This window comes from Myxocyprinus asiaticus, chromosome 7, assembly GCF_019703515.2.
Source record: "Myxocyprinus asiaticus isolate MX2 ecotype Aquarium Trade chromosome 7, UBuf_Myxa_2, whole genome shotgun sequence".
In the NCBI taxonomy this organism is placed as follows: Eukaryota; Metazoa; Chordata; class Actinopteri; order Cypriniformes; family Catostomidae; genus Myxocyprinus; species Myxocyprinus asiaticus.
In genome coordinates, this window is record NC_059350.1 from 55,098,322 (window position 1) to 55,113,110 (window position 14,789).

A 14,789-nucleotide genomic window follows, 5' to 3' on the forward strand; every position below is an offset into this window, starting at 1 on the left:
TAATTTCTTTAATATTTACATTTAATTTAAGTTGGTTGTCATTACAATTATGAACTGCTCAATTGTGCTTAAAATACAGCTTTAGCAGGAATGTCTTTCTTATATCTTCTGCTGTAAAAACATTCAGTACATTCAAACAAATGTTTCCTGTATACAGTTAATAGAGAACGTGTTCATCTTTATGCATAAACACCTGTTTGTGTTCTGTAGTGCAAAATGAGCTTGTGTATGTATTCAACACGTGTTTATTTGACATACAGTAGAGCTTCACATGATAACAGCTACATTATTTGGTTTGTCTGTTGACATCATTTCAAGGCACATATTACAGAAATAAATAGCGTTTGATCAAATAATATTATACATATCAACTCACATAATATATATATTTTTTGCATGCTTTGGCCTTCTTTTTCATAATTCTGAAAGTACTTCATAGAACGACCCTTTAAATTTCAGTAACTGCCCTTTTGTTTCTCATAAACTGTATTTGTCATCAATATGATGCATTTAAAGTGAACACATCTTGTCAGAGTATTAGAACCCAAATGGGTTTCAGTCTAACAACTCCTGTGTTCAATCAGGAGAGAAACAGTTTTGTGCTAATGCTTTGTTCTCTCAAAGAGAGTAAACTAAAGGCCTCATGTTCTGAAAGCTCTTCTTTTGTGTGCCATTTCGGTCAAGTGAGCGGTTTTCTCTCGGCTCGGGGAATGCATTTGTGTGTGGCGGCTCTCCATAACACGGGTGCGAGGAGGAGACTTAACGTGGTGACGCTGAGAACCAAAAGATACACCTAGACGAGAAAGAAGAGAGGATGCATCACATAGTCACATTTGAGTCCTGAATGACAAAATTAACTACCTGAAATCCGAGTGAAAAAGTGACCAGAAATTACTCTTTAAAATGAACCCTGTAAGAGATAATCATGTGACAGATTTCAGCAGCAGCTACAGGTCAAATCGTGTGTTTCGTACTCACTTCTCGGGAGATAATGCCTGCCCGCCGTGCACGACTGCCCAGAACGAAGGAGAACTCGCTGACTTGAGCCAGTCCAGCAGACACCACCCAGCGGATGTGTCTTGAGCTCGGGGGAAGTATAGCAGACAGCACCAACATCGCCATTATAAACTGAGATGGGAAGTACCAAACAGAGCATGAGAAGAGACTGATAAAGACTCACAGATTAAACTTTATTCAATATGTAAAGAAATGAGCATAACTGAATTTGAAAAGAATTACCTTCATAATTACCAGTGATAAGGTTAACACTAACAGGATGGTTAACTCATACAGGACAAAGGTTGGGAACACATGTAACCCTGCAAACAACAACAGTCAACAGACAATAGAATCAGCTGTGCTGATTGTAATGTACTCACTTAAAATAAGTTGATGAAATAGATTTGATTACATTTATAGCTATAGTACTGTCCACTCACCAATAGATGCAAAGAAGATGATAGCGAGGAAATCTCTGATTGGTTCAACACAGCTCATGACCTCAGTAGTGACCATGTGACCCTGTGACGAGAGCAGCGCTCCTGCCAGGAAACAGCCCAACTCCATAGACACATCCATAAATTCTGTTACCTGCATGTTCAAACATCGTATCTTAGGTTAGGTGAGGTGTCAGGGGATGGCTCTCCAACATACACTCATGGTTAAACATTGTAATGGATCATTTTAACTTTGATATTTTCGAAACATTGAGTGTGGGGGGAAAAAGGAAGGAAAAAGGAAGGAAGAAAAGGAAGGCAGGAAGAATAAATAGAAAGAATGAAGGAAGAAAGGAAGCAAAGATAGAAAAGGAAGGGAGGAAAGAAAAGGAATGAAGAAAGGCAAGAAGGAAGGAAAGGAAGAAAAAGGAAGGAAGGCAGGCAGGAAGAACGTAAAGAAAGAAGGAAGGAAGGAAGCAAAGTTTGAAAATTAAAAAAGGCAGGAAAAATGGAAAGAAAGAAGCAAGCAAAGGAAGGCAGGATGGCAGACAGGAAGAATGGAAGGAAGGACGGAAAGAAAGAATGGAAGGAAGGAATGGAAGGAAGAAAAAAGAAAAAAGGAGGGAAGGCAGGAACAATGGAAAAAGTAGGAAGGAAGAAAATGAGGGAAGGAAAGGAAGAAAAAGAAAGGAAGGAAGGAGGAAGGATGCAAAAGAAGAAAAGGAAGGGAGGCAGAAATGAAAGGAAGGAAGAATGGAAGAAATGAAGGAAGGAAGAACTGAAGGAAAAGGAAGGAAGTAATATAGGAAGAAAAGGAAGGAAGAAAGGCAGGCAGGAAAAATGTAAAGAAAGAAATAAGAAAGAAAGGACACAAATAAATAAAAGAAAGGAAATAAGGAAGAAAAGGAAGGATGGCAGGCAGGAAGAATGGAAAGGAAGGAATGGAAGAAATGAAGGAAGTAATGAAGGAAAAGGAAGTGATATAGGAAGGAAGGAAGAACAGGAAGGAAGAAAATGAAGGAAGGATGGCAGGCAGGAAGAATGGAAGGAAGGAAGGATGCAAAAGAGGAAAAGGAAGGAAGAAAAAGAAGGAAGGAAAAAAGGAAAATGAAGTAATATAGGAAGGAAGGAAGAAAAGGAAGGAAGGAAGAATGAAAAGAAAAAAGGAAGAAAGGAGGCAAAGGTAGAAATGGAAGTGAGGCAGAAATTAAAGGAAGGAAAGAACGGAAGAAATGAAGGAAGCACTGAAGGAAAAGGAAGTAATATAGGAAGAAAAGGAAGGAAGAAAGGCAGGCAGGAAAAATGTAAAGAAAGAAATAAGGAAGAAAGGACACAAATAAATAAAAGAAAGGAAATAAGGAAGAAAAGGAAGGATGGCAGGCAGGAAGAATGGAAAGGAAGGAATGGAAGAAATGAAGGAAGTAATGAAGGAAAAGGAAGTGATATAGGAAGGAAGGAAGAACAGGAAGGAAGAAAATGAAGGAAGGATGGCAGGCAGGAAGAATGGAAGGAAGGAAGGATGCAAAAGAGGAAAAGGAAGGAAGAAAAGGAAGGAAGGAAAAAAGGAAAATGAAGTAATATAGGAAGGAAGGAAGAAAAGGAAGGCAGGAAGAATGAAAAGAAAAGAAGAAAGGAGGCAAAGGTAGAAATGGAAGTAAGGCAGAAATGAAAGGAAGGAAAGAACGGAAGAAATGAAGGAAGCACTGAAGGAAAAGGAAGTAATATAGGAAGAAAAGGAAGGAAGGAAGGCAGGAAGGAAAGGACAGGAAGAAAAGGAAGGAAAGGAAGAATGTAAAGAAAGAAATAAGGAATAAAGGACACAAATGAAGAAAAGAAAGGAAATAAGGAAGAAAAGGAAGGAAGGAATGCAGGAAGAATGATAATAAAGTAGTAAGGAAGAAAGGACCAAAAGAAGAAAAGGAAGTGAGGAAAGTAAGAGAGGGAAGGATGGAAGGAAGAATGGAAAGGAAGGAATGGAAGAAATGAAGGAAGGAAGTAATGAAGGAAAAGGAAGTGATATAGGAAGGAAGGAAGAACAGGAAGGAAGAAAATGAAGGAAGGATGTCAGGCAGGAAGGATGGATGGATGCAAAAGAGGAAAAGGAAGTAATATAGGAAGGAAGGAAGTACAGGAAGGATGGCTGGCAAGAAGAATGGAAGAAATGAATTAAGGATGCAAAAGAGGAAAAGGAAGTAATATAGGGAGGAAGGAAGGAAGAAAAGAAGAATACTGGTTATGAAGGAGTCAGCTTACAGTGAGCATGAGGAAGACAAACGCAGTGGTGCCCAGCACCAGTATTTCCTTGTTCCCTTTACTCTCTACATGCAATTTTCTGTAGAACGGACCAACCAAATGAGACCTGAGCAGCCAACACATGAGCAGAACCGCTGCTAAAGACACCAGAACCCGAGCCAGAAGAATCACAACATGTAACGTTTCCATCAGAACACTGTGGCAACACATGACAATAAGAAGAACAGTTCATCAATATTTGATTCAGGGTGTTATAACAACCTGCTTTTGACATGTCAGAATAAACAATCTCAGTGCCCTGTCAATCTGATGTGTGTATATTACTGAATTACTGCGCTATTTGCAGTACTCAAAGTTAAAAACTTGTACTACACTGTACTATTCTAGTACTTAACTGATATTAGTTACACTTCTGTTCATATTATTCTCACTTACAAATCAATTTGGATAAATGAGTTAATGTAAATGTAAAGAATAGAAGTAAAGAGTTCTCCTTAAATTTTCTGTGTGAATGGAACAGGTAAAATTATACTAGACACATTGTGTAGTGTGTTAATTTACCTGTCTGTGTCTTCACTTCCTCCTTGAATAAATGTGGGCAAAACAGCGATGAACAAACCCAGCTGCACATCCTGCATGACGAGCATGCCCAGTAACACACTGCTGTGATCCAGCTCACCTGTCAGACATCACACACACATTACTGTCAACACACAGGTTTAAATGAGGGTTTCTCTGATCTGACACACAGAAGCACTCGTGATCTCACCCTCTTTTGACTCTCCTCTGGATCCTCCAGCGAGGAAGCGAGACACCAGAGGAGTGCTGGAAAGAGACAGACAGCTAGAGATGAAGACGGTCTGTGAGGGGTGAAGGCCGAGCAGCTGACCCCAACCCAGACCAAAGCCCACCATCAGCAGACTCACATATCCAGAACCCTGAAGAGAGATCTTCCACACCTGAAGACAAATACACATCATCAAATGCAACGACTACACGCAACAGAATGACAACACTGTGCTTCTCATTGTAATTAATATAAATTCTCAATAATAATAATAACTAAACAACATACATTAACCCATAAAACACAGCCATGAGTTGTAGTGTTCAAACTAATTAATGAATCAATGAGCAGCTGTGTTGTGTTACTGTATCATACAGCTGAGAAACAGGTTTGTTCGTTTTTACCTTGTGGAGTCGTTCAGGTGAAAACTCCAGACCGACCACAAATAGAGTGAAGAACACACCCAGCTCTCCTAACGTCTCCACCTGAACCATAGACTGCAGGAGAACAGAAAACAGTTGATCATCTATGATGTACCATTCACGTGTTCAGCAGAGATGATCATCACTCACTTTAATGCTGTTGAGTCCTGATGGGCCGAGCAGAACTCCACAGATAATGTAACCAAACATGGGCGGCAGACCCATCAGCGTACACAACCATCCACACGGCAGAGACAACATCACAACATACACTAGATCCTGAAGAACAAACACACATCATATAACTGAGAAACTGCACTTTTAAAGGGGTCATTTTTTTAAGCTTGATTATCTTCCCTGAGGTCCACTGATAATGTTAGTAATGTTTATTTGCATTAAAACAGTCATAATTTAGTAATATATGATGATTTTCCACCCTATCTCTGGCTGTCTGTCTGAAACGGTCAGTTTTGGCCAAAGCGCCTCCTTAAAACTTCAATGTAAACGGCCACAGTCCTGATTGGCTAACATCGTGCAGCCCCTCAAATTCAGCCATTTTTGAAACTCAATCGGAAGAGAATGAACAAGCTCCGCAACATTATAAAACTAAATTTCAGGGGTTACACATAACGCACATCCAACACAATGCATCTGAATATATGAAACTGTTCATCTCAAGCACAACTGTTCACACTCACACCTGTCAACAGCATCTGCTGTTTTTATATGTAAATTCTGTTGTTGTTTTATGAAGTTTTACAAGTGAAACGCAACAAAAGACAAATCTGTTAACAACTTTATAACTTTGTTCTTTTATATCTTTAGGTCTGAGGGTGAAACAATATGCTTATATTCCACTCGAGACCTTTTCGACCTGTGCAATGTTTTGCATGCATGTTTGACAAGTAAGGTGCACAGTAAATAAACATTTTCATAAGATATGAAAACGGAACAGTTCTAATTCGTGCAGCACCTGTTAAGAGTTGGTTGTATTGCATCAGGGTTGCTGCAGAGTATTTCAAATCAAATTTAAGACTTTTAAGACCTTTTTCAAGACCTGAACAAATAAAATTAATACCATATCCCCATACCAAAGCAAACCCACACAATCTTAATATAAATCATGTATCATAGACTCTTACTTAAGCGGGCAGGGGCACACATTCAACATGACCTTAACATTGATCATCAGTAAAACAGGGTAGTATATACAGTGGTGTGAAAAAGTGTTTGCCCCCTTCCTGATTTCTTATTTTTTTTGCATGTTTGTCACACTTAAATGTTTCAGATCATCAAACAAGTTTAAATATTAGTCAAAGATAACACAAGTAAACACAAAATGCAGTTTTTAAATGAAGGTTGTTATTATTAAGGGAAAACAAAATCCAAACCTACATGGCCCTGTGTGAAAAAGTGTTTGCCCCACCTGTTAAAACATAACTTAACTGTGGTTTATCACACCTGAGTTCAATTTCTCTAGCCACACCCAGGCCTGATTACTGCCACACCTGTTCTCAATCAAGAAATCACTTAAATAGGACCTGCCTGACAAAGTGAAGTAGACCAAAAGATCTTCAAAAGCTAGACATCATGCCGAGATCCAAAGAAATTCAGGAACAAATGAGAAAGAAAGTAATTGAGATCTATCAGTCTGGAAAAGGTTATAAAGCCATTTCTAAAGCTTTGGGACTCCAGAGAACCACAGTGAGAGCCATTATCCACAAATGGCAAAAACATGGAACAGTGGTGAACCTTCCCAGGAGTGGCCGGCCGACCAAAATTACTCCAAGAGCGCAGCGACGACTCATCCAAGAGGTCACAAAAGACCCCACAACAACATCCAAAGAACTGCAGGCCTCACTTGCCTCAGTTAAGGTCAGTGTTCATGACTCCACCATAAGAAAGAGACTGGGCAAAAATGGCCTGCATGGCAGAGTTCCAAGACGAAAACCACTGCTGAGCAAAAAGAACATTAAGGCTCGTCTCATTTTTGCCAGAAAACATCTTGATGATCCCCAAGACTTTTGGGAAAATACTCTGTGGACTGACGAGACAAAAGTTGAACTTTTTGGAAGGTGTGTGTCCCATTACATCTGGCGTAAAAGTAACACCGCATTTCAGAAAAAGAACATCATACCAACAGTAAAATATGGTGGTGGTAGTGTGATGGTCTGGGGCTGTTTTGCTGCTTCAGGACCTGGAAGACTTGCTGTGATAAATGGAACCATGAATTCTGCTGTCTACCAAAAAATCCTGAAGGAGAATGTCCGGCCATCTGTTCGTGACCTCAAGCTGAAGCGAACTTGGGTTCTGCAGCAGGACAATGATCCAAAACACACCAGCAAGTCCACCTCTGAATGGCTGAAGAAAAACAAAATGAAGACTTTGGAGTGGCCTAGTCAAAGTCCTGACCTGAATCCTATTGAGATGCTGTGGCATGACCTTAAAAAGGCAGTTCATGCTCGAAAACCCTCCAATGTGACTGAATTACAACAATTCTGCAAAGATGAGTGGGCCAAAATTCCTCCACAGCGCTGTAAAAGACTCATTGCAAGTTATCGCAAACGCTTGATTGCAGTTGTTGCTGCTAAGGGTGGCCCAACCAGTTATTAGGTTTAGGGGGCAATCACTTTTTCACACAGGGCCATGTAGGTTTGGATTTTGTTTTCCCTTAATAATAACAACCTTCATTTAAAAACTGCATTTTGTGTTTACTTGTGTTATCTTTGACTAATATTTAAACTTGTTTGATGATCTGAAACATTTAAGTGTGACAAACATGCAAAAAAATAAGAAATCAGGAAGGGGGCAAACACTTTTTCACACCACTATATGCAAGTTTAAAATACTCAAGATTTGATTCATAGTGGAGAACTTTTAAGATTAAAAGCTGAAATACACCGGGGACTCTTATTTTGAAATGTTTACGCTTCACTGCATCCAGCTGCTCACTCAAACAGATAAGGGAAATAAAATGTGCTCTCTTACAATAATCTATAACATATTACAATATAAACAATTAAAAGTAAACGGTCATATTTCATCATCAACAGGTGATCATTAGTGATGGCTTGTCATAATTTCCTATATGGCCTAATGATTGCGAACTCCTCTGCAACAGCTGGAAACATTCACAAGCCCCCGTGTGTGTAGAGAGAAAACACAGTGCCACATTGTCACTCTGAAAGACGCAGCACATGCATTTATTGAATTGAATCATGTTATTTTGAAGTTTGATAATCACATTAGGTCATATCTTTCTGCCCCCAAATTTAAGACCTCTTTAAATGATAATTAAGACTTTTGTAAGATATTTAAGACTATTTATGACCTTCAGTTTTGGAAAACTGAATTTAAGACATTTTAAGACTTTTTAAGGATCCATAGGAACCCTGTGCATATATGCACCGTAATGTATAGCTTCTATACTTTAAAACGACACCTATTTTGTCTTGGTCAAGCGAGTAGTTATTCATTAATTTTATATTTTTAATCAGTGCGGAGCGTCGTATGGCAAAATATTATTTATTATTCATTATTAAGTGACTTAAGAGCAAGCATACAGTATATCCCTGATTTATTTACTCTTTGCATGGCAGGCAACATGTATAAATGATACATACCTAAATCTGAACATGTTCACATACTTTGATGCTACAATCATTTAATAAATATTTTGAATCCACAAATAAGTTTATTAAATGTATAATTATTTCAGAAATGAAGGCATTTTTTCTCAATCTATATCTGTCAGTCTATAAATGCAAACCACCGTGTAGAGGCTACGACGCAGGAGTATAAACCTGCCTTTAATGACATCATGCTTAAGGAAGTCACATTTGTGGTGGGTTAAACAGCACCAACATCAGTAAGCATTAGCTTGAGTTTGATTAGTTGGGTTTGTTTCCCTCTTAAACATCCCATCCTGTTTGATAAAGTTACAGAACATGATACTGATAATTCACAACATCTTTCAAACAAACAGGACGAGCTTCTCGTGTTTCTGGACGAGTGGCTGAACCTGTGACAGACTACAATTGAGTGGAGAGGTCAGAGGTCAGATGCTGACCTTGATGAAGTGGTGGTCAGCGCGGGGGATGGTGGAGTCTCTGGGTTTGGTCAGCACATACTGGTTATTCTGTGAATCTATCAGCATGCTGAGGCCCAGATTGCCTTTGTCCACCTGTCTGGACATGTTCTTCCTCTTACTGTCCTGCTCATCCTCCTCCACTCTCAGAACGGCCTCAACATTCACTCCCTTCATCTGAACACAATAACACACCATTTCAACAAGGGTTATGAGAAAATAAGTGTTTAAATTAACATGACACATGACCGTATATAAATAATTCTGCGCAATACTTTTGGGCCAAAGTATACATGAATGCAAAGGCAAATCAGAGGAGTGTAAATTAGCCAAAAGGCACATGAGTACTGATCACTTTCTAAATTATACCGCGTGTAATTTATTCAAATTGTGAAGAACACCTTTTGTTTTTATACAGTTAAAATAATAAGATTGTGTATGTAAACACGCTCAGTGTCTAGGTAGAGATGACTTTTAATGCAACAATCAACTATCCAACAATCGACAACTTTCACACACAATATTTGTATTGTTCTGCTAATGACCCACAGGTGTGCTCTCATTATGCGTGAAGTGAGTTCTAGTTTAACCTGTTCTGTTCAGTCTGTGCAGTTCCACCAGTTTCATAAATGTCATCCTAAACTAGACATGTACGGACAGTGTTTACATACATCAATATACGTGTGTGAGGGCCTAAAGTTCTAATGGAATTAGCCGTTCCTCTTCACTGTAATCTCTAAGAGCAGTGTTTGTAACGCCTCACCTGTTTGTTGTTGTCGAAGGCATGGTCCTCGATCTCCACCTCCAGACGGTCTGCAGCCTTCCTCACGTCCTCCAGGATCTCGTCCAGCATGGAGAGGGTTTTATTCCTGTCCTGCACCTCCTTCAGCGCCTCCTGCTGGTGTTTCTCAGCTGCAACCAGCTCCACATACTCTTGTTCCTCCTGTGAGGAGACGTTCGCTCAGAAAATCATTGTGCTGCACTGCTACGGAGTCATTAAAGACCCCAATGAAAGTTACAGATCTGCATCTTTTAGTTCATGTCTGGAGATTTGAGCTCATCTATATGCTAGTGCAACCTTAAAAGTTCACAAAACTAACTTTCAGCAGATACACACATTTTAAAATGTACAGTCTATCTTTACCAGGAAAACAGATAAAAAATATTTATTTGACATATTGATAACATCATCTTGGACCAAAGTATCTAAATAAAAGAGGTAAAATAAAAAATAAAACAGGTAATTACAACTTTATTTCTCTCAGTTGCAAGATTCTAATCAAAATTATGATATTGCAATTGCAAGAAATAAAGTTGCAACTCCGTGATATAAACTCGCAATTCTTGAGAAATAAAGTTGCAATTGTGTAACACACACTATCGGTCAAAAGTTTTGAAACACTTGACTGAAATGTTTCTCATGATCTTAGAAATCTTTTGATCTGAAGGCGTATGCTTAAATGTTTGAAATTAGTTTTGTAGACAAAAATATAATTGTGCCAACATATTAATTTATTTCATTATAAAACTAAAATGTAATAAATAAAAAAAAACTTCAATACTGTTTAAAAAGCATCCCAGGGTGATACCTCAAGAAGTTGGTTGAGAAAATGTCAAGAGTACATGTCTGCAAATTCTAGACAAAGGGTGACTACTTTGAAGATGCTCAAATATAACACAGTTTTGATTTATTTTGGATTTTGTTTAGTCACAACATAATTCCCATAGTTCCATTTATGTTATTCCATAGTTTTGATGACTTTACTATTATTCTAAAATGTGAAAAAAATATATATAATAAAGAATAAGTGTTTCAAAACTTTTGACCGGTAGTGTATATTTTCAGCTGTGAGTAATAACTCGTAATTCTGAGATATAGTCACAGTTACGAGATTTAAAGTTGGAACTGTCTTATACGAACTCGCAATTCTTGAGAGATAAAGTTACAATTGTGTCAACTGTGAGTAATAGTCATAATTCTGATATATAAAGTCACAATTGCAAGAAATAAAGTTGCAATTGTGTAATATAAACTCAATTCTAAGAAAAAAAGGCGCAATCGCATGTTATCAATTTTCAACTGTGAATAATAGTCACAATTCTGAGAAATAAAGTCGCAATTGCAAATTTATATCTTGTAATTATGAGATATAAACCCACATTTATGAGTATTAAAATCTCAATTCTGAGAAAAAAAAATTGTGAGATATGAACACAGACTCACCTTTTTTTATTTTTTCTGAGGCGGGATCAAGGCACCATACAGAAGGCTACTGGCTACTTTTTTGATTTTATCCCCTTTTCTCCCAATTTGGAATGCCCAATTCCCACTACTTAGTAGGTCCTTGTGGTGGTGCGGTTACTCACCTCAATCCGGGTGGTAGAGGACAAGTCTCAGTTGCCTCCGCTTCTGAGACCGTCAATCCGTGCATCTTATCACGTGACTCGTTGTGCATGACACCGCGGAGACTCACAGCATGTGGAGGCTCATGCTACTCTCCACGATCCACACACAACTCACCACACGCCCCACTGAGAGCGAGAACCACTAATCACAACCACGAGGAGGTTACCCCATGTGACTCTATCCTCCCTAGCAACCGGGCCAATTTAGATGCTTAGGAGACCTGGCTGGAGTCACTTGGCACACCCTGGATTCAAACTCGCAACTCCAGGGGTGGTAGTCATTGTCAATACTCACTGAACTACCCAGGCCCGCTACTGGCTTCTTCTAAAAAAAAGACAAGCCCTTGCATATATCCCAACCCAACTTCCTGTTTCAACAAAAGTCCTCCATGCAGGTAAGAGAACTGAGCTCATTTAGAGTGAACCAAACTGAAACCATCTCAGAATCCAGCATATGAAACAGTATTTGATGAAACAACTATAAACATAATGCCTGAAAAGTCGTGCACTTTAAAGGAGACCAAAGCTCCTGCAGGATATGACATCACAAACATGACAGTCATCTCACCTTGATAGCAGCTTCTCTGAGGGCTTCGAGTCTCTGTCTGCTGGTCTCCTTCATGTTCACCACGTCTCTGAAGTTTCCCTTCAACACCCTCTGCAGCCCCTCCACGGCCTGAAACAGTGAGTGCTCGCTCTCGTTCAGTTCTCTCTGTAACACCTCTAGCGTGTGCACACGGAACAGCTTCTCCGAAGGCGACAGAGTCTGGTCTCGCTGCACCATCGCTGCGGCCGCAATCAGCTTCCGTACGGCAGAGTTCTTCTGCTTCAGGAGGTTCGACAGACGCTTGCAGCTCTCCAACACCCACTGCTGCCCGTGTATGACACCTGAAGCCGGGCTGAACTGCTGTTTTTTGGCCTGCTGCTTCAGCTGCATTGCCCCCACCAGGCCGAGGCACAGCAGCACACACAGGACTTGCATCCAACCGCTAGAGATTCCGCTGTAAAGACACAAAAGATTAATTAGTGTTTGATTGTGTGATACAAAGAGAGAGTAAAAAGAGGGCAAACGAGAGGGTTTCTCTCTGAGAGCTGGGAACAGCAGTGCATCACGAGCCCTGCGTGTGCTATGAGCGAGTGCTGCATGTTCACTATAAGGCACGCAGCGCATGCAGACTGTTGCGATTCACAAAACTATCTTCTTCAATAGACTTTGAATAAAATAAACAAGTCATATGGACTACTGTAATGGAGCTTTTGTGGTTCTTTTATGTCAACTTTTGGAGCAGTATTGGATTTGGATCTCATCGGACAGACACAGATCAGTTTAAAAATGTCAGTATTGGAGCCGATATTGATCCAGGTATCTGATCGGTGTATCCCTAATCTGCAATCTCTGCCATTTCATGTACTATATCTGCTAGAGGTTGATTTGGCCAATACGATAACTAAGGTGGTGGAAAAGGCCAATATCGATTAATCGGCTGATAGTTTTTCAAATGTATTTGTTAAATGTAAAAAAAAAAAAAAAATGTCTTATTCTTTCTTTACTGTGATGGGCATGGACATAGAGGCAACAAGAGTCCAAAATGAATTAAATCCAAGATGCAGTTTATTGTGCAGCCAAAATCCCAATAATAACCAGAAAAAAATAAATCTGATTTGGTGCATAACAACATGGGACCTTTAACCATAAACAAGCCTGAAACACACCAGGGACTCTTATTTTGACATGTCTGTGCTCCTAACTGCCCACACAAACAAATATGGGAAACAAAACTATCATCTACAATGTATGAAAATACTATAAACACTTAAGTAAACATTGCCATATAGCAGTAATTCTTTAACAGTAGATTATCAGTGATCGTTTGTCCATAATTGTCTGGTATCCGTTATTAATAACAATGCACTAGCCCACAAACAGTGAAGAATTTACCAAATTTATACAGCGTATTCCCCATATTAAGGGTTTTTACTATTGCAAACTATCATGGTTGATTTTTGCCTATAAACGATATTTCCACCAGCATCTATTGGTGCCGATTAATCAGTCGACCTCTATTTTCTGCTGATCAGTCTCCACCTGAAATCCTTCTGCATCTTTAGCAGGTTACTGCGTTTATATATGAACTATTGTTGCACTAATACATTACTTGCATTACAATTACATCGGATCTCTTACTACTGTAACTGTATGCTACCAAACCTCATCTACATATGACATACACTCAAAGAAAGGATTTTTGCTGCTTGTTCAATTTACTTAATTAAAATGAACTAAAGCAACACAATTCTAGACAATTTTGTCACAACTTGATTTCAATGCGTACTATCCATTTAAATTTGTAAAATGGAAGTTTACTTAACCCTTGTGCAGTGTTCGTTTGTGAGACACACTCGTGGTGTTCGTGGGTCAAAAATGACCGGAACATACAGTTGAAGTCAGACACTTTGTTAGTATTTGGTAGCATTGCCTTTAAATTGTTTAACTTGGGTCAAATATTTTGGGTATCCTTCCACAAGCTTCTCACAATAAGTTGCTGGAATTTTGTCCCATTCCTCCAGACAGAACTGGTGTAACTGAGTCAGGTTTGTAGGCCTCCTTGCTCACACACGCTTTTTCAGTTCTGCCCACAAATTTTCTATCGGATTGAGGTCAGGGCTTTGTGATGGCCACTCCAATACCTTGACTTTGTTGTCCTTAAGCCATTTTGCCACAACTTTGGAGGTATGCTTGTGGTCATTGTCCATTTGGAAGACCCATTTGTGACCGAGCTTTAACTTCCTGTCTGATGTCTTGAGATGTTGCTTCAATATATCCACATAATTTTCCTTCCTCATGATGCCATCTATTTTGTGAAGTGCACCAGTACCTCCTGCAGCAAAGCACCCCCACAACATGATGCTGCCACCCTCATGCTTCACGGTTGGGATGATGTTCTTTGGCTTGTAAGCCTCACCCTTTTTCCTCCAAACATAACGATGGTCATTATGGCCAAACAGTTCAATTTTTGTTTCATATGACCAGAGGACGTTTCTCCATAAAGTAAGATCTTTATCCCCATGTGCACTTGCAAACTGTAGTCTGGCTTTTTTATGGCAGTTTTGGAGCAGTAGCTTCTTCCTTGCTGAACAGTTTATGTCGATATAGGACTTGTTTTGCTGTGGATATACATACTTGTCTACCTGTTTCCTCCAGCATCTTCACAAGGTCCTTTTGCTGTTGTTCTGGGATTGATTTGCACATTTCACACCAAACTACATTCATCTCTAGGAGACAGAATGCATCTCCTTCCTGAGCGGTATGATGGCTGTGTGGTCCCATGGTGTTTATACTCGCATACTATTGTTTGTACAGATGAACGTGGTAACTTCAGGTGTTTGGAAATTGCTCC

General features: G+C 39.4%; 1 protein-coding gene across 3 annotated transcripts in view; it reads right to left on the bottom strand.

Moving 5' to 3' along the window:
- tmco3 (transmembrane and coiled-coil domains 3) overlaps nucleotides 1–14,789 on the bottom strand; it is a 20,933-nt gene continuing 6,144 nt past the window's right edge. For 2 of the 3 annotated variants that reach the window (XM_051702042.1, XM_051702041.1), the window contains 12 exons: nucleotides 11,960–12,392; nucleotides 9,749–9,928; nucleotides 8,968–9,162; nucleotides 5,049–5,177; nucleotides 4,881–4,973; nucleotides 4,459–4,648; nucleotides 4,251–4,368; nucleotides 3,690–3,885; nucleotides 1,440–1,590; nucleotides 1,240–1,319; nucleotides 979–1,128; nucleotides 1–793 (listed from right to left, as the gene is read on the bottom strand). In XM_051702042.1, the coding sequence (XP_051558002.1) occupies nucleotides 680–793; nucleotides 979–1,128; nucleotides 1,240–1,319; nucleotides 1,440–1,590; nucleotides 3,690–3,885; nucleotides 4,251–4,368; nucleotides 4,459–4,648; nucleotides 4,881–4,973; nucleotides 5,049–5,177; nucleotides 8,968–9,162; nucleotides 9,749–9,928; nucleotides 11,960–12,373 (2,010 nt within the window). In that variant the 5' untranslated portion in view covers nucleotides 12,374–12,392 and the 3' untranslated portion in view covers nucleotides 1–679. The remainder of the gene's footprint in view (nucleotides 794–978; nucleotides 1,129–1,239; nucleotides 1,320–1,439; nucleotides 1,591–3,689; nucleotides 3,886–4,250; nucleotides 4,369–4,458; nucleotides 4,649–4,880; nucleotides 4,974–5,048; nucleotides 5,178–8,967; nucleotides 9,163–9,748; nucleotides 9,929–11,959; nucleotides 12,393–14,789) is intronic. The other variant, XM_051702043.1, reaches the window with a different exon arrangement.